The sequence below is a fragment of the Taeniopygia guttata genome, chromosome 1A, assembly GCF_048771995.1.
Source record: "Taeniopygia guttata chromosome 1A, bTaeGut7.mat, whole genome shotgun sequence".
NCBI classification, from domain to species: domain Eukaryota; kingdom Metazoa; phylum Chordata; class Aves; order Passeriformes; family Estrildidae; genus Taeniopygia; species Taeniopygia guttata.
In genome coordinates, this window is record NC_133025.1 from 14415762 (window position 1) to 14438179 (window position 22418).

Genomic DNA, 22418 nt, shown 5'->3' on the forward strand with positions numbered 1-22418 from the left:
GGTGGAAAAGGCGAAAATGTTGCACATAGGCATTCATGATGTTTTATCCCAAAAATTCAATCACTGTGAGAATATTTTGAGCTAGTACTTGTGTTTGGTTTTGTGCTGTGTGTTGTTCTTAGGAGGAAAACAAGAATTTCTCCTCTGAGGAGGAGAAATAAAGCACAGAACCTTCCTCTTGCAATGATTGACTGGTGTGTTCTTGGAAAAACTAATTGGTGCATTTAGCCGAAACGTGGGCACACATTGAGTAGAGCATTATACAAATAATGTTAACTTCTCTTTTAGTGAGTGGGAATGTACTTTACTAAGTTCTTTGACAATTTGCATGAGAAGATACTATTTATCATAAAATCTAACATTGTGTAGGACACAATATTTGTTTGCACCTGTGTGGTCTGTGTGATTTCCTTGTGCATCTTGCCATCCTGCAGGTTTAGGGCTTCACTCTGCTCCTGACCCCAGTCTGCAGGTTTTCTAGCTGGGCTACACAAAATAATATCATGTTCCACAGCCTGTGTGCTTCTGAAAAAAATGGAGTTTCATGGCGTATTTTTTTAGGTCATGCTTTCTTGTTTTACCTTCTGTTGTGTCTCTGATGGTGACTTTAGAATGAGAAGAGATTCTGTTTGTGTTTTGGCTTTGATTCTGCCTACTCTGTTCCCACTTACTCCTTCCCTTCATTCAAAAGCTGTCTGTTCTGTCAGTCTGCAGCCCTCTCCCTGATTCAAAGTTAATTGTTTTTCCTGACATCCGTGTAATATCTGGGCTATTAATCATTATCCTCTTAGATGTGGAGTGTTTCCTTGCACAGGAGGGAACAGTGCTCTGAGCTTATTATGCAGAGTGCAGAGAAGGCCTCTCCTCGTAGCTCAAAACCAGCAGTTCTTGCCTCCTCTGTAATATCAGTTGGATCTTTAGCAGGATTTGAGCCTATTTAGAACAGTTGTGCTTAATCTTTCAGAAGCTAATTCTCAGTAATTAACCTTGTAGTGGTGAAACTTCTAAGGGACTGTGTGCATGTTTTCTGGTGTTCCTTGTCTAGAATATTAACATATTTCTGACTGACTTAATAAAGCTTCTGCTTATATGCTCGCTCCCTTGTGTCTTTGATCCCTGAGTATGGATTTGTGTGTGTGACTGTTTCAGATGGGTTGTTGGGACATCAGTCTCTATGGCAGTGTGCTGCTTGGATGAGGGCAAGCTGGGCTGCCTGTTAGCCTGCTGTCTCAGGCTTTGGTACTCATTCTGCTTTTCTTCCTGGAGACTCTTCATGGGGTACACGGAATGGAACTGTGCTTTTGTGTTAAGTGTGATGGGGACTTGTTATGAACTACTTTGCTACAGTCAAACTAGTCAGTTTTCCAGTTTTTGTAGCTACAATGGCTTCTTACCCCCCAAGTTTTTCCAGGGAATTTCATTTGGGCTGGGATGTGGGGAAATCAGTCCTTGCACTGATGTATAAAAGGAGGAACTGGAAGTGTGAGTGCTAAAGAAGCACTATTTGAACTTCAGTAATTCATCTGCCATACTTGTCTTTCCTGGCCCATGTTGGTGAGAAATGATGTCTGATCCTGGCCTTCTAGACAGCCAGGATGGGAAGTAGGAGGGAATGCAGACATCTGGAGAGTTCCACATGTGCGTGTATGCACAGAAAGAATTGAGTAATGAAATAAAATTATATTGCTAAGTATTTTAATTAGGAGTTGATTGTATTTATTTGGTGAGAAAAAAGGAGATTGAAGATAGTTATGCAATAGCATACTGTAAACCAAGTGTACAGATTTTCAGGATTAGTGTGTTTGAAACAGATTTTGCAGCTGTGCTCTGGAGGACAGGAGAAGATATGAAGAATGGCTTTGGGGTATGGGGCCATTCTTCCTGCTTTTAGTGGCTGATACTGCTGACAAATAGAAACACAAGCCAAAGAACACTCAGAACAGCTGTGAAAAGCAGACAGAGTAAAGCAAACACTTCTCAACCCTTTAGGGATACGTGAAAGGTAGATCTCAAGATGATGAGCAGTAGACATTTAAAGTGCTGAAAGTACACACTGCTTTGGAAGCATAGTCCATGAGAAGCTTTTCTAGCTGTTATATTAATGCAGTAGGTTACAGGTATTAGGGAGGAGGATTCTGTTATTAAGGAGATTATCTTTGGTGACAAGAAGAGTAATATTCTGCTATAGCAGTTTATTCCCAACCTCATTGACAAAAGCCTGTCATCAACATGTGTGCTTTGCAATGGACAGTAAAATTTTATGGGGAAAATACTGTGGTTTTATTACTTACTTATTATTTTCTTACTATATGCAAGTATAAATAATACTAACTTGGCAGGTAGTGACTAACTTGGGTAGTGACTAATTCAGAGATCCAGTCACCTATGAGCTGTTTTGTGCTTCATTGTAGGTTTCTACTGCTTTATTAGAAGCTATCACAACTGGTTTCATTCCTACTCACAGTTACTTTATTAGTGCTCAGTTTAATGATTCTTCCCCAATGGGTAATTAATTCTGCTTTCTGATGTTTCTCTCTTGCAGTATTATCAGCAGTCCCTACCTTTTGTTTTGGGAAATAAGAAAGAGGAAATAGGCCAAAAATGTTTTAAAATATAAATAAAGTGATTTTTACTTTTGAGTGGAAATTCAATTATATGTAGCTAGGTTTTACCATAATTGATGTTTCAATTAAATCTTGCTGTATGAAGATTTAATTAAATACTTTCATTAAAAAATCAGGTGAAATGTGATATAGGGAAAATCAAGATGGGAGATAGTAATTACTTGATAGAGTTTCTTTGGAAAGTGTCCTGTGAGGATTCAGGCATCCTTCCCTGCTCTGGTCTAAGACTTTTCAGTTATCCTCAAGTATGGAAATTTCTTCATAAATTTTTTTCAGTAAAAGTGGAGTAATGCTGTAATCACAGGGCTTGCAAAGTTTATTTTTCAGAAAGATCATGGATTTAGTTATTTTTCTCAGTAGTAGCTTGTGTATGAATCTTTTCACTTAAAGCTTGAACCTTAAATGAGAATGGCTTGTCACTTTGAAGGAGAATGTGGATTCATTTTTAACTATAAACTTTTCAGTTTTAAGGATGGAATCCACTTATAAGTGGGAGCAGGTATGAAGAAGTTGAAGTTTACTACTCTCTAGTAGCTGTGCCTCAAGTACAAAAAAGCTGGGTCACTTGGAGGCTGGCAGACAGCAAACTGAACCAGTGGAGTATTTCATTGCCCAGCTTGTTATCTGACAACTTACACTGATTTATTGCAACTTGTGTAGTGCAAGTCCCAGGAAAAGCAGATTTTATCTTAGAGATACTTGCTGTATCTGTGTTAATTGGAATGAGACTGTCAGATATACTTTTTTAAATTACAGCTCCTAATTTTTCTTAAAATTTCTCATTTTCACTATTCTGTCACTGTACAGGGGCAACACAGCAGACTGACAGATAGGAGAATCAATGCAGTGTCTGAGTTGCCGAATGGCACTTCAGATACCCATCTTTATTTCCTCTTAATCTTGAGGTTACCTAAAGTTATCAGAATCTTGTATCACTTAATGAGATTTACCAAGAACAATGCAGTGCTTGCCCAGCTTTCTCTGTAGGCTGACCTGGAGCTCTGCCTGAATCCTCCCCTGCAACTGTACCTGGAGAATGAAAATAGGGCAGGAAAGAGCTGCTCTGCAGGGGACCTCAGGAGTTGTGCTTGGTGCTGAGTAAGCAAACATTGAAGTAAAGCAGCTGTTACAGAATTACATCTGTTGCTTGGAAAATGACTGTCCATCACAATGCATCTAAAGAACTGCAAGTTGTCAAAAATTGAAAGTCATGAGAGCAGCATTTCCCAGAAAACTCTTTGGCAGTCCATTTCCCTGACAAAATTTAGCAGTAATTTCTTTCCACCTGCAGCATCCATCCACTCCTGCTTGGTCCCTTAGATGTTGGTAATGGAGTAGTTGATCTGTTCCTTTTTTCCTTTTTAGCACTTGACACTACTGTCTTGCTTTCTTCCCCCTCAAGTGCAGCAGCCTCATTCTTCACTTGAACCTTTTTTTTTTTTGTCAGTATGAGCCACTGATGAAAGTAAATACACATCAAAAGTGTGTAAAATAACCTTGTATCCCTTGACAGCTTGAATAGTACGCCATGAGTGCTGCAATTGTGTCTGTCTAGGAGAGCAGTCACAAGTCATTTCCATGTGTAAACCTGTGTGACATGAAGAAGTTGGCTTATTCCTCTGCTAAGAGTATTCTAATGCAAGATCCTTGTGCTTTTAAAACCCTTCCTGAGAATACCACTTTTCTTGAGCGATCTGTACTTGGGATTCCTCCCTAGGATTCTGTTCTATTACAGTTGCATTGCACTGGCACTGAGCAGCTGTTATTGAATTGGTAGCAGGGAAACTCCAGATCATGAGGAGAAGGACACTGGATATCACACTTAAATATCTAGTGGCAGCTAGAGTGAGCTGCTTCTCTTAAAGCAAAGAATGTGCAGCACTGGTTGGCTTAACCCACGTGCATGGGGAAAGTCCTTACTGTCCCTAGCATGCAAAACGTGGGTGCTACAGAAAGTACCTTGAAGAATAAGTACTGAACTGATTTCTACCACCCTCCACCCTCCAATACTGGAAATATTTTCCCATATGGTCAAAAAGAAAGGAATTTTATTGTCTCTACATGGATCAGTTGTGTTTGTAGACACAAGCTTGGTTGTATATGAATCTGCTAGTGTAGAAAGAAACTGAGCAATTGCTGTGATTTCTGTATTTTCATTATAACTGTAGTTATACTTATATTACTGTCATGAGTGCTACTTGCATTATAAAGACATAATTGAAACTTAGATTTTAAAATCAAGCCTTAGGCTGTAAAAGGCTTACAAGGCTTTTGTTTATTTTTTAGAGTAATAGTTACAAAACCATATAACTGGTACCTATCTTCCTACCAGTCATGCTGTTTTCTGCACAAGTGGATAAATGTAGCAATTCCTATAAAAATAGAGTTCTGTGTGTTGATGTCTGCATTGTATTTACCCATGGCAAGCACAAGATTACTGGGAAATATACATTAAATAGATAGTGTTTTTGAATGGATTTCCTGAATAGGGAATGAAATAATTCAATGTTACTTTTTCTCTAAAATGTTTGTTTGTATCTCTAAAACACTAAAATTGCAATGAGATTAGTCTTTCTAATTTTTATTTTTCTTTTAATTAATTGGAAGTTGTAGGTAAGAAAATATGTTCTTCTGCTCATCTTCATCTGAAGCTTCATGTTTGGAGACAGTTGCTAGACTTGAAACCCAGTGAAACCTAAAGCAGTTTACAGAGAAGTTAACCAGTTTCACTGTTTTGAAAGCTGTGCATATAGAAAGAGGCACTGTTAAAAACAATTTAGGTCTTAGTTGAAGAGTGTAACTACAGCTTTCAGGTATAACCTGCAGGCATGCTTTTGGCTGAGTTCAGCTTCCAAAGCTTGTTCATGTTTATATAGATGTCACTTCTCTTAGAATACTTTTAAGTTGGGTAAATCATAACTGTAGTAGAAATAGAGAAAAAATGGCATATAAGCAGAAGTGTAAAGTTAGAAAGAAACATCTGTTTTCTGTATAGCTTTCAAACCATTACCCTTGTCCCCTGAAAATAAAATTTTTCTGCACAGAAAATATGTACTAATCCTTGAAGCATTCAACTGTTTGTTCTGGGGATTTTGATGTGAGATTGTTTTTTTTCAACCCTGTAAAGATTGTGTTTATAATGCTGACTTTCTGTCATATATGAATGGCTATGCAGATGAGCCCTGTCAAATCTTTCTGAGTCATTATAAAACCATACTTCCCTGCTGGAAATTCCAGTTTGTGTGGCTAAGTCAGCAGAAAGAGACAGATTGGCACCTCCAGCCTCTCAGTTAGTGCTTATGGTGATTTGTGCCTCGGCACAATTCCATGCCAGCCACCAGACCAAAAGCCTGCAATGGCCAGTGGGGGTAGCTGAGATGGGGATGCTCATCCAGACCCCCTGCCTTGCTGGACAGGGAGCAGCCAGTGGATGGGGAAGCAATTCCTCATCTGTGGTTGGGGCTGCCTCAGGACCTGAGCACCTTCAGCAGCTGCAGGTTCTTCCTAGGTGTGAGCAGCACATGCAGTGCAGTCTGCTGGTGCTGGAGAATGTCTGCAGAAAAGCACTGCTTATCTCAATTAGTATTTATTTAAACTGAAACCACTCTTGGAGCAGATCAAGTAGTGCTTGACTTACGTGTTTATACAAGCTGTCATAAAGAAAACTACTATGTTGTATTGAAAATTTTCAAGTGAAAATAAAAAAAAAAGCTCTTATTTTCTCAAGTGAGAAGTTTTTGCCATGTGATAAAAATAAGTGTTGAGTGGTATAAGCATCTAAGCTGCTTTACTCTTTCACAGTGAAAGGTCTGCATCTTACAATGCAGTTACAGATTTTTGTAAATAGTTCTTGATCAAAATTAATTCAGAAACAGCACAAATTAGCACTTTTTCATAGTTGTTTTTGGTAGTTTTGACTAACTTCTAGGGTTGATAGTTATTCTAGTATTGCTATAATGATTCAAAAATGCATTTCTTAATGATTTCTTGTATCTTTCTGAAACGAGATCTCACAGATATGAGCTACAGGCACAGATTCCCAGTATGGCATTCTCAGTGGGATACTCAGGAACTCAGGCAGCTGGGTGGGGTCTGGCTGGGAGTTTCACAGCCTGGATTAATAGGAACAGATGGTAGCCATAAAGAATGACTGAACACAGGTAACTAATTCCAGTTTGCTGAGAAGTGTAACTTGACATCTGTAGTGCTAGGTGTGGTCATAGGCTTGGACAGTTGCAAAGAACTTTGCTTCACATTTTCTAGATAATTATCTTGATTATTTTGCCTCTGGTTAATTAAATCCCACTCACTGATTTTGTCACTCAAGATAAATTTGCTCTTAACATTATTTTTTAAATTATTATAACCTTGAATAATCTCAACATAATTTTGAATAGAAAAAGTTATCTGTTTAAGAATATTTTCTTCCCAAAATGAGCTATTCCACAGATAGTGCTAAAATTGAGTTTGAATAGGACCCCAGATTAAGATTAAGATGGTTCGAACACTTAGAATCATAGAATATCCTCAGTATTTTTAAAATAACTGCCTGTTTGTTATTAAAGATTACTGCATTCTTTTTATAACTCCTAAACTGTTTTCTTTTAATAAGCTGAATAAACTAAGGTTTACTGTAATAAACTTTCACACTGTAGCCTGTATATGGTTCTTGTCTGTCTTCCCTCAAGTGTCCTGGCTCACTTATTTCCATTCATAACCCCCAGTTTCCAGATGAAAAATATTCCTTGACTTAAAGAATTTCAGTGTAGGAAAACCAGAACTGTGATAAATAGTCCCTCCTTGAATATGCTTTGTTGAATATTCATGTCTCTTTATTATATGTGATTACCTTAGGCTGTTCTTCTGAGATACTGTCCTGGAGATGCCAGAGAAAGGTCTTAACACTTTAATTAGGGAGGAATTGTATTCTGTGTTGGCATATTCATTTTGTTATGAGCTGAATTTAATTCTGTGTCTTCTGAACAAGGGAGAGCTTGAAAACTTCAAATTACTCTTGTGGAAGGCTAAAGCTATCTTCTTGGGGCATTGCATTTACTATATGACAGTTGTGGTTGTTTCTGTTGGATGCAATTTGAGGTTTTCTGAAGTGAAGAAGGATTTTGTGGTTTTGATCCATGCTGATAGCACACAACAGTAAAAAGGCCTTCTTGTGGTCATCAGAAAGAATTATTTATTCAGGCTCATTAAGATATGATTGTTTTATAAATCTGAGACAATATAAACTAGCGAGGAGCTTAATTTGCATTTCTTCATATTGCTCTGGTCCTTGACTCCTTCACAGTTGGATGCCACATAGTAACATAGGGTTTTGGTTATAATTGCAATGTTGATCACACAGATTTGGGCTGGTAGCTAGTTAGGGGCATAAAGGTCTGGAATTACTTAGTCTATTAGATGCTCAACAGTACAGGTTTTTAGTTATGATGAACCAGCTCTCTACAATTCAGTAAATTAGTGTTCAAATACCAGACTTAAATGAAGGCTGCTGATGTTGAGCCCTCATTCTAGAAGAGATGCACGTAAGTCTGTCCATTACTGTGATCTGTGCTCTCATGTGATTTTAGTGCTGCTGGTTTGTCCCACTGCCCTTGTGCATTTCAGTGCTCTCCTGTAGCCAAGTACAGATGTGCCACAGCTAAGAAATTGACTTCTACTAATCTGACATAGAGGAGATACTAAATGGGGAAGTGTGTGCTTCCAGTCATCCTTGAAATAACTTTCAGTAACCAGTTATAAACTGCTGATAATGCCTTTACTAGATATGTGTAATGGGTGGGAAGCCAAGATATTGGAGAGGACTTGAGCTTTCACTGATATTCACACTCAAATACAAGCTCTGCAATGAATATTTTAACTTTATCTGCTAGGGAGATGGTTAGTGTACTAGAACAGCATTCAAATGCACTGCTTTCTCAAGTATTTCCTATTAGCATGTTTAATAAGGCACTCTGCTATCCCCTTAGGTTGGCTGTCATTACTGAAAGCTGAAGTATTAACTGTAACAGCACAAAAGGACTCTATGAGACTATAAAAAGGCTTAATTTCTGATTAAGCTGAGCAATATAATTGTAATATATTGTGGAGCTGTCTGTAGAATGGGAGGTGGCTGATTATTGACAGCTTCTGTATGTGTGTTTGTAAAAGCTTTTAAAATAAATATCCTTTGCAGTTAAAATGTATCCCTTTTGTCAGTGATAGATTTATTTTCTCCGCAAACTATGTAAATTGATTTTTCTTTGATGTAAATATTATATAGTTATTGTAGAACTTTTCAGTTCTTTCAGGAAGTTAACCAACATGTTGCCCCTGTCCTCCTGAGTTTTGCTACTCAGATGTGAGCAATATTCTAAAATTACCAGTTGGCAAGAACTCTGGTTTTGTCAGAGTAAAGCCAAAACCTTAAAGTATAATTTTGTGGGAACACAACTGAAAGAAAATACTCGATGAAAGTCTTCTTGTCTATATAATGTGACATATTTCTGGGGTCAATCAAATTTCCAAGGCACTAAATTCAGATTGCATGTTCAGTATCCAAGATGTAGGAAAATCACCAGATTTCCTGCAAAGTTGCTGTGAGAAAACATTAACTCAGCTGTAGGTTGGCAAGTTTATCCATATCATCTTAGGAATTTGCTGTTATTTATACTCCTGTCACACCCCCAAAAAACTCACCTTGACTTTGGTTTCAAATTTTCTTGTACTATAGCAACCTCTGCTAATATTTAATTCCTAATTCCCTTTGCCATCAACATGCTTCTTCATCAGGTTTGCCTCTATAAATCCCTGTCTGTAGAATCACTTGCTGCTTGGAATCCTTACCATTAACACAAACCATTATGGGATACTTCTTAATTAAGTGAATTTTAAAGTTGGCAGCATTGAAGCTTAATGTTTTAATGAAAATTTGCTCTTGCAAGATGTATGAAATATTTTACCTTGGTTAAGTACCTCAGTGCAGCTTTATGTGTTAATGAAGGATGTTCTGAAAGGAGACTGTTTAGTTTATGCCTGTTCATTTGGAGTTCCTAACAACAAAAAGTTTTATAATAAGCTTTGTATGTTCTTTGTTTTTAATAGAGATTAATTGCCGAGTTGCTGTACTCTGAAAGAGGATCAGATATTTCTTTGCACTTTTTTTATGATTCTTTCACATTTTAATTTTAGTTTCCACCTGGACAGTCATGGTGGTTCAGGTTATTCCATTGTCATGACTAGTCCTGCCTAGGGGCCAGTACAGTCATCTGATGTCTTTGTGAACTGTTTAAAAGAGATAAATGGTACAACCCCCTTGAGAGGAGGGTGGATATCCTTCCAGCTGGTTGTAATCCTTGGTTTGCTTGGTTTTCATGCAAAGGGTCAGCACAAGCTGGACAGGAGGGACAGAACCATGATACAAAGAGACATCAGCTTCTGGATATGCCTCCTTAACACTTCTAGTTAACTGTCAGTCCTCTTTATTACTAAGCATGAAAGACTAATTGAGTTGCAGTAATAACAAAAGTTTTTCAGAAACCCTTCCCTGTGATTTTGCTGCTCCTGACACTGGTTATTGGCTGATGCCAGTGAAAAGACTGACATTTACATTTCTACTACCTTAGAGCTCCTTTATTGTGCTAGCAGTAAAAGTGCATCTCATTCAATATCCTGTCTCCAGCTTTTGTTGCTCATCTCTTGTTCTTATGATGCACCTTCCCTCCTATCGGCTGGAGACATGACAGGAGCTGTGGTGGAAATCCTGATCTGGACAGGGTACATTTATATCTGTCTGATCTTGCACAAAGAAGTCTTTACAATTATTCCATTTCCTCAGCATTTATACTCAAATGCATTTTACAAAAAATAACTTGGATTCCTTTTTTAAGTCCTTGTGTTTTCTACTGTAATCTCATTTCTTAAAATATAATTATAATTATCATAGGAACTCTCCTTCATTGACCTTTTTATTTCTATTGTCAGTAGGTTTGTTGACTTACTTTATGAACTTTTTGATGAATTCTTTATGATGCTTGTGTGTTCATATTGGAAATACCTTTCTGGATTATAACGTGACTCTAAGATGTCTTTTCACACCTCTGGTCTATTGATTGTCTTAAAATTGTCTCTGCAGACTTGTCTCTGCTTTCTACTGGTAAGTCTGCAGATTATAGTAGGAGGCCTAGTAATTAGTCTCCTAAGTGATTTTAGGAGTGGAAAAACTTTTAATATGATGTTTTCAGCCCGTTGTGTCATCTGATGCTTCCCGTATAATAATTATATGCATCTTCTGGTCAAAATTTAAGGAACCTTCTGTTCTGTTTTTTCTAAGCTTTATCCTTTTAATGAGATCAGAAAGTTCATGCCTTGGTTACTCAAGTGGATAAAGACTGGACTTCCCTGCTCTCTTTTTTCATATTTCATAGCTGTGGTGCACAATGTAGGGCTTCAGCCTTCTCTGACAGATTTCCAGTTAATTGTTTTAATTTTCTTTTTTTCATGTCTTGTCACTCGTCAGCTCTACTAGTTAGGTAGTAATATACTTGCCTGCAGCAAGAATCTTTTTTTTGGTGTGAGCAATTTAACAGTGAGAGCATATTAAAAAATGTCATCTAAATGAAAGCATTCTCATATGAAGGATTAAGGAAAGATTCCATTTCAGCTATATTTGTTTTACTAGCAAAGCTGCTCTTTGTTTTCAAATTTCTTTTATATCTGGCTATTAAAATAATTACATAACAAATACTGCTTATGCATTTTTGAGATTTTTATACTTGGCTAATGCATTGCTTCTGACTATGCCTTTTCAGAAGAACTTACTCTCCTGTGTGCTAGTGCGTCTTAAATGGAAATCAGAGGAGGAAAGTCTGGAGAACATAGACATATTCTACGGCTGCTAAAAGCAAATGAGTAATGCAAATAACACACAAGAATTTAAAAGATAATTTCTTTAAAGTCATATGATTTTTTTTGCTCTTATTTTGATCAGTTTCAGAATAGCCATTTTTTCACTCCTGGTGTTTTTTCAAGAACGTTGTTTTTGTATATGAATGCTTGCTGCGTGACAGTCAGATGAACTGGGGAGGCTTTCCTAATTGCCTCCTCCTGTTCCCTGAAACCTCCTGCTGTACTTTTTCAGACTCGGAGTGGCAAAGCATATGTTTTGATATTGAAATTATAATTGAAAATATGTAACAAATGTGTCTTCTGAATTGAAATTTTTGCTTGAATGTTTTTAACCTGTAGGTTTTGGGACACGCAGTAGAGGAAGTAAGGTCTGAATAGAAATCCATAAAGGCTGTTTTAGACAGCAAACACTGTGAACACATTTGTCAGGGCAAGAAAGCTGGCATGGAAGCTGCAGAATTAGAGAGTCATTTTGGTTGGAGATCCACATGTTGAGATGGTCAAGGCCTAACTGAGGATGAGAAGTATTTTTGGCTGGTATGCTTTGAACAAGATTCCTCTGCAGGTGGTGGTAGAATCAGTATTCATTAAGAGTTGAAAGGGGGTAAAAGGTAGCTTTTTTACAAAGCATATATTGGTTTTGGTTGTGCACATCTTTCTGACTGCTTTTCAGTAAAAACCAGATATAGATGTTGCAATCTTTACTTCTCAAATTAACTTCACTACATATTATGTGTGTCAAAAATACATCTTAACATACAGTCCCAAGGAGCCTATGGGAAGATGGCCACACCACAGTGGGGGAACAAGCATGGGCATTGGAGGTGACATGCCCAAGGCAAAGGGTGGCTGGGGCAGCAGGAAGGCCCAGCCTCACTAGGCCAGGGCTGTCACAGCTGTAGGGCTCTGCCCCTCTGCTCCGGTGGCCTCGCATGGCTCCTCGGTGGCTTTTGTTTGCAGCAAGTGGACACACGCCTGTGCTTTCCCAAAAAGGATTTGCTGTTATATGTGTGCAGTCTCCATCACTTTAATTGTCATTATTTCAAACACTGACATGAAATATGGAAGAGATACACCCTTAATGGTGGGCTGGGCTTGAAAATTCACTTCTCTGTCAAATACTATACAAAAGACTATTTGAATGCTTCTTTTCATGGTACATTCTGATTGGCTTTGAAAATTGGTTGAATAAACTTTTAATACTCTTTTTTCTTCCCCTGTCATTTTTATTTGGGGTTTTTATTCTGTGCTGGTTGCTCAGTTGATAAGAGAAGGAAGCTTTGTCATGTCCTGGGAGGCCCTGCTGGGAATTGGGTTATCATGCTGCGGGGCTGCTGTGAGTGTTTACCTATCACAACAAAGGGTCTTCTCATGCTATTTTATTATTGAACAATCTGTATTCCTTGCTCGAGCTTTTGGAGGCTCCCAGCAATCCTGCCAGGCTAATCTTGTTGCTAAAGATGATTTTGTGCTCTTAGTTTGGTGAGTCAGCCAGGCAGTGGATGCTAGCTGAAGCCTCTGCCATCCCATGATGAAGCCCTTCTACTGTGACACAAGTCAGGAACCATAGCTGTGCTTCAAGAGCCATGTGCTTGCTTTTAGGTGTCCCCATTTCTTGCTGGGCTCTGACATTGGCCCGTGCTGGTGTGGGGCTGTCTGTAGAGCTGCTAGAGCTGCCCCAGGCTGGAAGATGTGTCTGATGGTGCTTGGCTGTGCTCACTTTGCTCAAGTTGCATCACAGCTAACTTCAGTCAAAATAGGTTTTTGGGTGGCTGCTGCCAATGTACTTCTATTTTTAACTACAAAAAAAATCACTGTTGCTTGTCAGTGTTGGTTCTTGTAAGGAAATAGGGATTTCGACCACCAAAGCATGTGCTGCACCCAGGTGTGCTCTTCCTACACTGTTGTACTGTTTTTACAGTTTGTGTGTGTTCCTTGTGGACATTCTGTCTTTTGCGGAAATGACTCTTTGCCTAGTTAGTAGGAAATAGGACAGAATAAAAAGCAGCTGTGGTTTAGCATTAGTCCTTGTTTCCTTATGGTGACAGAGTTTTTTGCATTGAATCATAGAATGGCTTGGATTGGAAGGAACCTTAAAGATCATCTAGTTCCAATCCCTCTGCATTGGCAGGGAAGCAACTCTCTAGATCAGGTTGCTCAGGGCCCAGTCAACCTGTATTTAAAATAGCACATGGAATATTTTTAAACTAAGTCAAGAAACAATTTGTTCTATAACAGTAATGAAATTACATAATAACAACAACAACAACAACAACAACAATAATAATAATAATAATAATAATAATAATAATAATAATAATAATCCTTGGCCTTGGTTTTGTTTCTGGTTGTGGAAACCATGCTGAAGTTCTTTTTAAACAGTTTTGTGAACACCTGATGTCTTCAGTTAGTCACTTTGACTTATGTGTGCTTACTTGAAACATAGCATTTCTTTCTTTTGAAACTATAGTTATATCTATCCTTTTATTTAATTTCAGTGTACATGCAATCTGAATTAAAGACATTTATTCTTTGTATCCTTACATCCAACCTTGAAATTCCAATACAGCTGCTAGCAACCATTTACTTTTTGTATGCTTCTAGAGTTTGTTAGTTGCATTTTTGTTTTCATCCTTTGAAAGTCAGAAATCAAATTGTCCAGCTTATTTCATTTAAGTGTGTGCAGATTTTGCCTTGAATAGAGTTAATTTTGTAAACACGAAGTCCTAAGTTTAAATCCAAAATGTAGCTCATACTGGCTGCTATGAAGAATAGTAACTCTACACCAGCTGAAACCAGCACATTCTCCACCCCTTATTCTATCTAGATTCAGTTCATTCTTATTACCCAAGAACCTCTTCCCATTCTTTGATGTAATACACAGATATAATTCCCATAGTCTGTGGACCACCCCTGTGAAATGTCTGTAAAATGCCCATAAATGTCCATTGAGTTCCTTTAGTCCATGACTTTGGTCTCCATCTGTTAGGGTGGTCACTCAGGGCAGGACAGGTTGTGTTTTCTGTGGAGTTACTGGACACCAAAATCAGCTCAGTTTGGGTCTCCGCTTGTCATGCCCAGCCTTGGTCAGAAACTCTGCCCTGTGTAGCTGCTTGCTCACTCCCTGCTGGTAGGGTGGGGGAGAGAACTGGAAGAGTAAAAGTGAGAAAACTCATTGGTTAGAATAAAGACAGTTTAGTAGGTACATCAAAAGCCACGCAGACGAGCAAAGCAAAGCAAGGAATTCATTCACCACTTCCCATGGGCAAGCAGGTGTGAGCCATTTGCAGTGGAGTAGCGCTCTATCATGTGTTACAGCTGTTGGGGAAGACAGACTCCACAACTCCTAATGGCCCCCCTTTCCTCCTTTTCCCCTAGCTCTGTATGTTGAGCATGATGCCATGTAGTCTGGAATATCCCTTGGACTGGTTGGGGTCAGCTGTCCTGGCTGTGTCCCCTCACATCTACTTGTGTGCCCCCAGCCTCGATGATGGGGTGGGGTGAGAGGCAGAACAGGCCTTGACTCTGTGTAAGGAATAAAGAAAACATCCCTGAATAGCTAACACTGTTTCCAGTACAAAAATGAAACATAGCCCTATGCTAGCTACTATGAAGAAAATGAACTCTGTCTCAGCCAAACCCAAAATAGTATTTTATGATGAAAAAGCGATGTACTATCTCTTTTGATTTAATAACTGTAACTGAATTTATTCTTGTAGGTGTAGCATCTATGACTGTGCCAGTGTACATCGCAGAAGTGGCTCCCCCACACTTACGAGGCAGATTAGTCACCATTAACACTCTCTTCATCACTGGAGGGCAGTTTTTCGCAAGCGTTGTCGATGGGATCTTCAGCTACCTCGCGAAGGATGGATGGAGGTTTGTGAGCTTTCCTTGCTAAAAGCAAATTGCCATAGTTGTGATTTGGCTGACAGCTATTATTATTCTTGTTGGTAAAACAGAATTTGCATAGAAAGTGGTAAAACAGTATGCTAAAATGGAACTTCAGTAATTAAATCTTGCCAAAATAGATCTCTACTGCTTTTGCTTAAACTTAATACTCATAGTATGTGCAGGTTTTTTGACTTTGCTAAACTTTAAAGTGGGAGAGTAATAAATATGCATCACAAACATGAATGATTGTCATGATTTTTATGAAGGTAGCTTGCCTTTTGCATTTACAATACTTACATGCTGATTTTTCAAAAGGCAATTTTCCAGTAAGTAATATGGTATATGTGCAAGATAGAGGTGAAGTATGAATATTCTTAATCTGAGCCGTGGTAATCTATCAGAATTGAAGGATATTGTAGCATAAATTTAGAGTTAAAAGTTTATGTTATAAAATAATAAAAATCTATTTTCTAGGCAGGACAAACCCAGTTCTCTCAGTCTCTTCTATGTCACATGCTCCAGTTGTGCAACCTCTCATTGTTATTCCTGGTTTGTGGCTTTCTCTTGTATTTGTAGTCTTAGTGCAGCACAGTGTGTGGAGTAGTGAAGAGCAATAGTTTCTGCAGCCTGCTGGCACGTGCTGGGTGACTTTTGCAGTAATGCTGTGTTTTATGTATGTGCCAAGTACTGCTCTGTTGGATTGAGTGGAGTGAAGAAACAGGCTACCACCTCAGTGATGAGGTCTCCAAGTATTCCAGCTGCAATGCTGGAGCTGTTAATTGAGGATGGTGTACTAGTTTACCATCCTCAACTAGTTTATTGCAACCTAAGACTGAGCAGGGAAGAGTACAGATGGTCTGTCACCTGAAAGGATTGGCCAGCAAACATGTGGGGAGAAATCACAAGTGTCTACCCCTGAGTCATTACATATAAGAAGGAACATTGCAGCAATTATTGTATCTCTTACTGACTGAATGGCTCAGCACTGGAGTGCTGTAACAAACACTAAGAGACTTTAATTTTTCTTGGCTCTGCTTATTCTTGGAAATGCTGGATATTAAATTAAAATAAACCAAAGAAAACAAATATTTAACATGACCCTTAGGTTAGCTTTATAAACCCCGCTAATGTCATCTTAATACTATTGCAGCAGTATGTCAGAGAAGGAGAAATGTTACAACAGACTTATTAAATTTCATGTTGGATTTTTTCAGGTCTGCTAGACGTCTGGCTTTAAACACAACATCTTGTAATCTGTATAGGAAAGAACTATATTAGATTTCTGAAAGCTGGCTCACTGTGTGAAATGTCTAAAATTGCCTGCTTTTACTCTAAATTGATTATATCAAAATGGCTTGCTCTGAAAATTTCACCAACTCTAGAACTTGCAATGGATGTTCCCTTTCAACTAAACATTTTGCTTCTGGCCTGCTCTTTTTAGTCAACTTTGACCAGAATTTTGCAGATTGGAAACTACAGTGAGGGAGCACTATCTGTACGTTTCTTTCTTGTCTTGCCTGTGATAAACAATCCAGTGGAGTCCAACTGGTATGAATCAAGCTTTTAGGAGCCTTAATTATTTTTGCCTCCTAAGATGATTGCAGGCACCCAACTGCTTAGTTCTGGAGGCTCTGCTGCATTTAAGTGATTGAAGGACTTTGGAGGAGAAGAAATTTAAGCAACAAGAGCCTGAAGAACTAAATCTGCATACTTAGATGCATGAAAACATACTTCAGCATGCACTTTGACAGGATACAGCAGTTGTTTTTAATCTCTATGAGTTTGTTTTACCCTTCATTTGAAATAGAAAAGGCTTTCTAAATATCACTCCAATAAAGATATTGAATCTACAATTTGGTGAGCTGCAATGGTCTATGTATTTTGTGCACAGCTACCAAAATGCTTGTGGAGAAGGAAAAGTGTAGGAATAAATGAGGCCATTAATGAATGAGAGCATTAGTGAATGAGGAATGAGAACATTAGTGGATTAGTGACACTGTTAGATATGTTGACTGAAGACTACTCAGTTAATAAGCCTTCCACCAACTTTATGGTTTGAATTTATTTTCTTTCTTATGCTATTCTTTGTTAACTAATAGTGAGCTATATAATTTTCAAAGTGTTACCAAAAAAAAAAAGAGAGCCGCTAACTGAGCTCTTTCTAGACCAAGTTTTGCTTGTATGACCTTTGGAAATTTTGACTGTTTTTAAGAAGAACTTGTGGGCTCAGCTGGGGGTGGGAAGACTGGTCTGAATGCTCATTGTCCTGGGATGGCCATCCAGTCTGCATTGCCTTTTGGGTATTCTTTTTATCATTCTCCACTTTTCTGCCTGTTGTACTGCCCATGTTTTTCTTTGTTAAATCCACAAATGCCTCAAAAAAGTATTTTTCCATTTTTACTCAAAATGCATTTGGACTTGACAAATGCATTTGGTTCATTGCCCTAACATAAGGTTTTCAATAACAGTTCTCTCCTTTCTACTCAATTAGCAGTCTGATGCATGCTTTATAAAAAGATCCAGGTAAGAGGTTGCAGAATCACCTGTGAAATCATGCATCCTGGGCTGTGGAGAGGGGAGCTAGAGGAGATTAGCAAATCTCCTTAATCTCCTGACTGATGTCAAGGTGTGAATTTGTTTATGAGTACAGGCTACCTCTATATTCAGAGGGACTGGTTTCTGGAGGTGTTTTAATGATTATATCCACTGATGTGAAACCTGTGATAACAGCAATAATATACAGATGACACCAGCACTGTTTAAAGTCTTTAATGAAAGTGAAAAGAATCTGGGTGAGTGTAAATGGAAAAAGGTCAGATTTAAAAAGCAGAACAAAATTATACATTGTTCTGCAATTCTTTTTATCCTTTTATTGTTTTATTGAAAAAATATAAAAATGTGATGTGTATAGACCAGAGCCACCCATGAAAATTGGTGGTGTACTTGGCTTCCACAGCCATTTCCCCCACTTTGGATGGAGCAAATAACCCTGCTTGAGTGTTGCCACAGATGTCAGTGCAGATCCCTGGAAGCATAACTGTGCTTTTACCAGTAGTAATTCTCTGTTGAGTAGAGAAATAGCCTTAATGCTGTAAATAGTAACCCTTGGCCATCTAAAATGCAGTTTTAAATCATCTGACTGAAGATTTAAAAGCAGTCTCTCTGAAAGATCTCCTGTAAATTGCTGCGCTGGTGAAATGAAATTTTTTCAGTGTTTCTGCTTATAGTCAGAAATTTTCAAAATTAAAACTGGTAAATATGTCCATGTCTATGTACTACTGACCAAATTATGCATTGTTCTCTGGCTGTTTTTTGTTGTTGTTGTTTGTTTATTTTTAATATGTTGATGAAACAGCAGGATTTCAATCTCATCTTTGTCATCAACAGTACTTGGTTTTCTCCATGCGTTTGCTTTCTCTTTCTGTTGATTATTGTACTGAAGGGTTTATCAGTTTCCAAACCAGTGTAATATTTCAGGTTTTTTATTTAGTCTTCCTTAGTGTCCTCAGGACCAGTGATACTAGAGTCAGTGGTGGCAGAGATTTCCTGGAAATGAAGGAGAAATCATGTTTTCTAGAATACCTGCCAAATAGTATCCTTGGCCCCTTAACTTACAGTGAGAAAGAATAAGAGGGGTGGGAGATTTGATCTGTAAATACAGCTTGACTAGCTGTAACTGAATCTTCTCATAGTGTGTTTTTGTAGGCAAATAGTAAATGTTTATCTATTTTCTTATTTAATTCCAGGTACATGCTGGGCCTGTCGGCTGTACCAGCAGTTATACAGTTTCTTGGGTTCCTGTTTCTTCCCGAAAGTCCCCGCTGGCTCATTCAGAAAGGCCAGACTCAGAGGGCACGCAGAATTCTGTCCCAAATGCGTGGCAACCAGGCAATTGATGAAGAGTATGACAGCATCAAAAACAACATTGAAGAAGAAGAAAAAGAGGTTGGAGCAGGTATGCTGAATACTTGTTGGCCACTGTATCTATCAATGAGGAGATAAAAATCAAAAGACATGTTGAAGTTGTAGCCTGTGGGAGCTTGATGCTTTTATTTATCAGTTTGCTCTTTGAAGTATTTCTTGTACTGATAGCTTCAAAAATGAAGATATTTCTATGATCCTGCACTTTCAAATTAGGTTCTGATTTCTTAAATGAGGGAAGAGTTAAGTTTTGTAGGATTCTAAATTTATGCCACTTACACTTACGTGAGAATTGTTTTCAGAAAATGGATAAGTTTAAGAATGCCCATCTCCAAGAGTGGAAATAAATAAAATAAAGTTTGGTTTCTTTCATCAGTGGAAAAGGCCAAACAGACACGAGAGAGGTCAGAAGGCATTGTACATGCCTCAATTATCCAGCAAACTGCATTCTAGACAAGAAGCCTTTGAAAAGATGTACAAAACAAGGCCTTAATACAGAGATTCTTTTTCTGTAAAAGCAACTTCTGAAAGTCCTTTTGATCTGTCCTCAAGAGAGTAAGGCACCTAAATCAGATCCTTTTTTTCACTCTTTTGAATCTTTTTGTCCTATTTGCTCAAAACTTTGTGTTCATGTGTGTACTTAAAAAACAAGATTACCATTTGATTGACTTTCTGTACTCTGCATATTTTTTTTTTTTGCTTTCTGCTGGAAGTGTTGACCTGTGAATGTCAAGTAAGATTCTTAAATATGAGTTATCCTTGACAGGAAAATACTGTAACTTCTTAGAGCTGGTGGAAAGAAAAATGGATGTTACTTTACATCTGTGTAAACTGAGATTCAGCATCTGATAATACCTATTCTCACTGCCTTATTGAGTTTGTCTTTGAACCTTACAATAAATAATTATGTGTCTGGAAAAAGTTATTTGACATATATAGTTGAAGAATTTTTAAAATATTCATCACTAGTATGAAGCACAGCTGGGTTTTTTTCCTCACATTATGTTTTTGAGGCTTTGGATACCTTTTTTTCCCAGTTCTTTGGGGTTGGGAAATGAAGTTCATGAAAGCTAATTTGATAAAAAGATGAAGGGGGTATTCATAGAACAGCTTGGGCTTAAGAGTCCTGTGCTTAGGACTTCATTCTAATAAGGGATTGGGCTATTCACTTCTGTGGAAAACCACTTAATGTCTAGTATTAAAGTTTAACACTTTGTAGAAATAAAAGGAGCAGGCATTTGGTCTACTCAATCCCTTGTTTTTCATCACTGGGCTATAGGCTATGACCTTACTTGTTGCTCTTAAATCTTCTGCCCTTATGCTTTTTGACAATTGTGAATCAAATGTGTTATTGTAGGTGCAGTAGGATTGGCTCCATTGTTAAATAAGTCCTTTATATATGTGTAGTTTTGACTGGGACACTAACTGTGTCATCAATCAATGAGATTGTTGTCAGGGATATGCAGGTCTCTTGGTTTCCCCACACACTTCCCCAAAAACTTAATGTGTTCCTGGAGTTTAGTTAAATCAATCACATTTCCTAGGAGAAAGCTTGGTGACCGACAATCAATGTTTTGCTCTTGGGTAATCTGCAGCTTCAAAGTTGTTACCCAAGGGCATTATAAAAATGAGGGTAGTTACAAGTATATGCTGTCCCATTTGTCATAAATTCTTAGCAGTCAGGTATTGGACAGCTATGGTCACTTTTGATTTTGATTATAATTGTTTTTAATCTCATTTAACTCAAGATCTTCATTGTTATAAAGAGGTATGTTGTATGTCAGCATCAAGACATACATTGCCTTTGTTACCTTTCTGTGACTTACAGGTGGTATATACAGGTGGTGTTAAATTGTAATTGCTTTCATTTCTTGAGGAGTTGTCTGGATCCCCAGTATTGAATTTTGCTTGTGTAGTGCAAAAGCAACTTTCTGTTCATGGTTTCATTGGCAGGTTTTCAGGTACTGACAACTTAAACATGTGCATCTGAAAAGACTTTACATTTTATTTTGCTGTGGGCATATTAGTTTGGGTGTGATTTTGGTTTGGTTTTTTTTTTTTTTTTTTTTTTTGTGTGTGTGTGTTTGGGTTTTTTTGTGGCTTTTTTTTTTTTTTAAATCTATATTAATGGTAAACTTGTAAAATTAATTTCTCCTATTTGTGGCAGACAGTGTTTTAAAATGCTAGTTAATAGCAATGACAGATGAGTGTAATTCCTATCAGATATTTTGAACCTCATTCCAGTTTCACAAAAAACTTCAATAAACCTGAACTGACAGTGTGTGTACATGACATTTAAGGAAAGATGACTTTGCATATTGAAAATAATCTGGCTAACTTTTAGGTAAAAGTGCCATTTCCTTTGCTGTCTTTTTCTTTCTTGAGAAAGGGCAGATGTTCTTTTTCATTGACTGATACACAAGCATCTTTGCCAGTTCCTTAGGGCATCACTTTCTAAGTGAAACTAAGGCTGTGTTTGACTCCTTCTCTGCAAGGAAGTAACACTATGCAGCCATAACACATTCTCCAGTCCCACACTGAGGAACTGTAATGTCTTTTGTAACTGTTTATTAACTGTTCTCAATCCCTGAGGAGTGAATCATACAGAAACTTCATCTGTATTGTTTAAGCTATTTTAAAGTTTGGCTTAAATATGTGTCATAAAACTAGAGAACTTAATTGCATTTTTCACATGGCCATCAAGCAGCATCTGTCTTCAAAATGAAAAAAAAACACCTTCAGCAACAAACTTCTGCTTCAGAAGTCTTCTATACAGTTATGGGATACCTGTTCAGTGAATGATTCACATTTCTCTGTCCTTTCCAATACATTAAGTCAAATTAATGCTGCTGATACTGATAAGCAGCTTACATTTTTGCATTTTGAGATTGGCATCAGGAAAATAATGTATCTTTTTGACAAATACTTTCCTCATGACTGGTTATACAAATGACATTTTTTCTGGCAGCCATGGATACTGCTTTTGTGTGCTCTGTTATGCACTTGCAGTGTGACTTCTGGTGCTGTACCCTTGCATTTTGAGAAGTGGAGGGGAGGGCATTGCATTCTGCAGTAACA

General features: G+C 37.9%; 1 protein-coding gene across 1 annotated transcript in view; it reads left to right on the forward strand.

Moving 5' to 3' along the window:
• SLC2A13 (solute carrier family 2 member 13) overlaps positions 1-22418 on the forward strand; it is a 146138-nt gene that overhangs the window by 11478 nt on the left and 112242 nt on the right. The window contains exons 2-3 of the mRNA XM_002193899.6: positions 15245-15404; positions 19166-19374. Coding sequence (XP_002193935.3) covers positions 15245-15404; positions 19166-19374 — 369 coding nt within the window. The remainder of the gene's footprint in view (positions 1-15244; positions 15405-19165; positions 19375-22418) is intronic.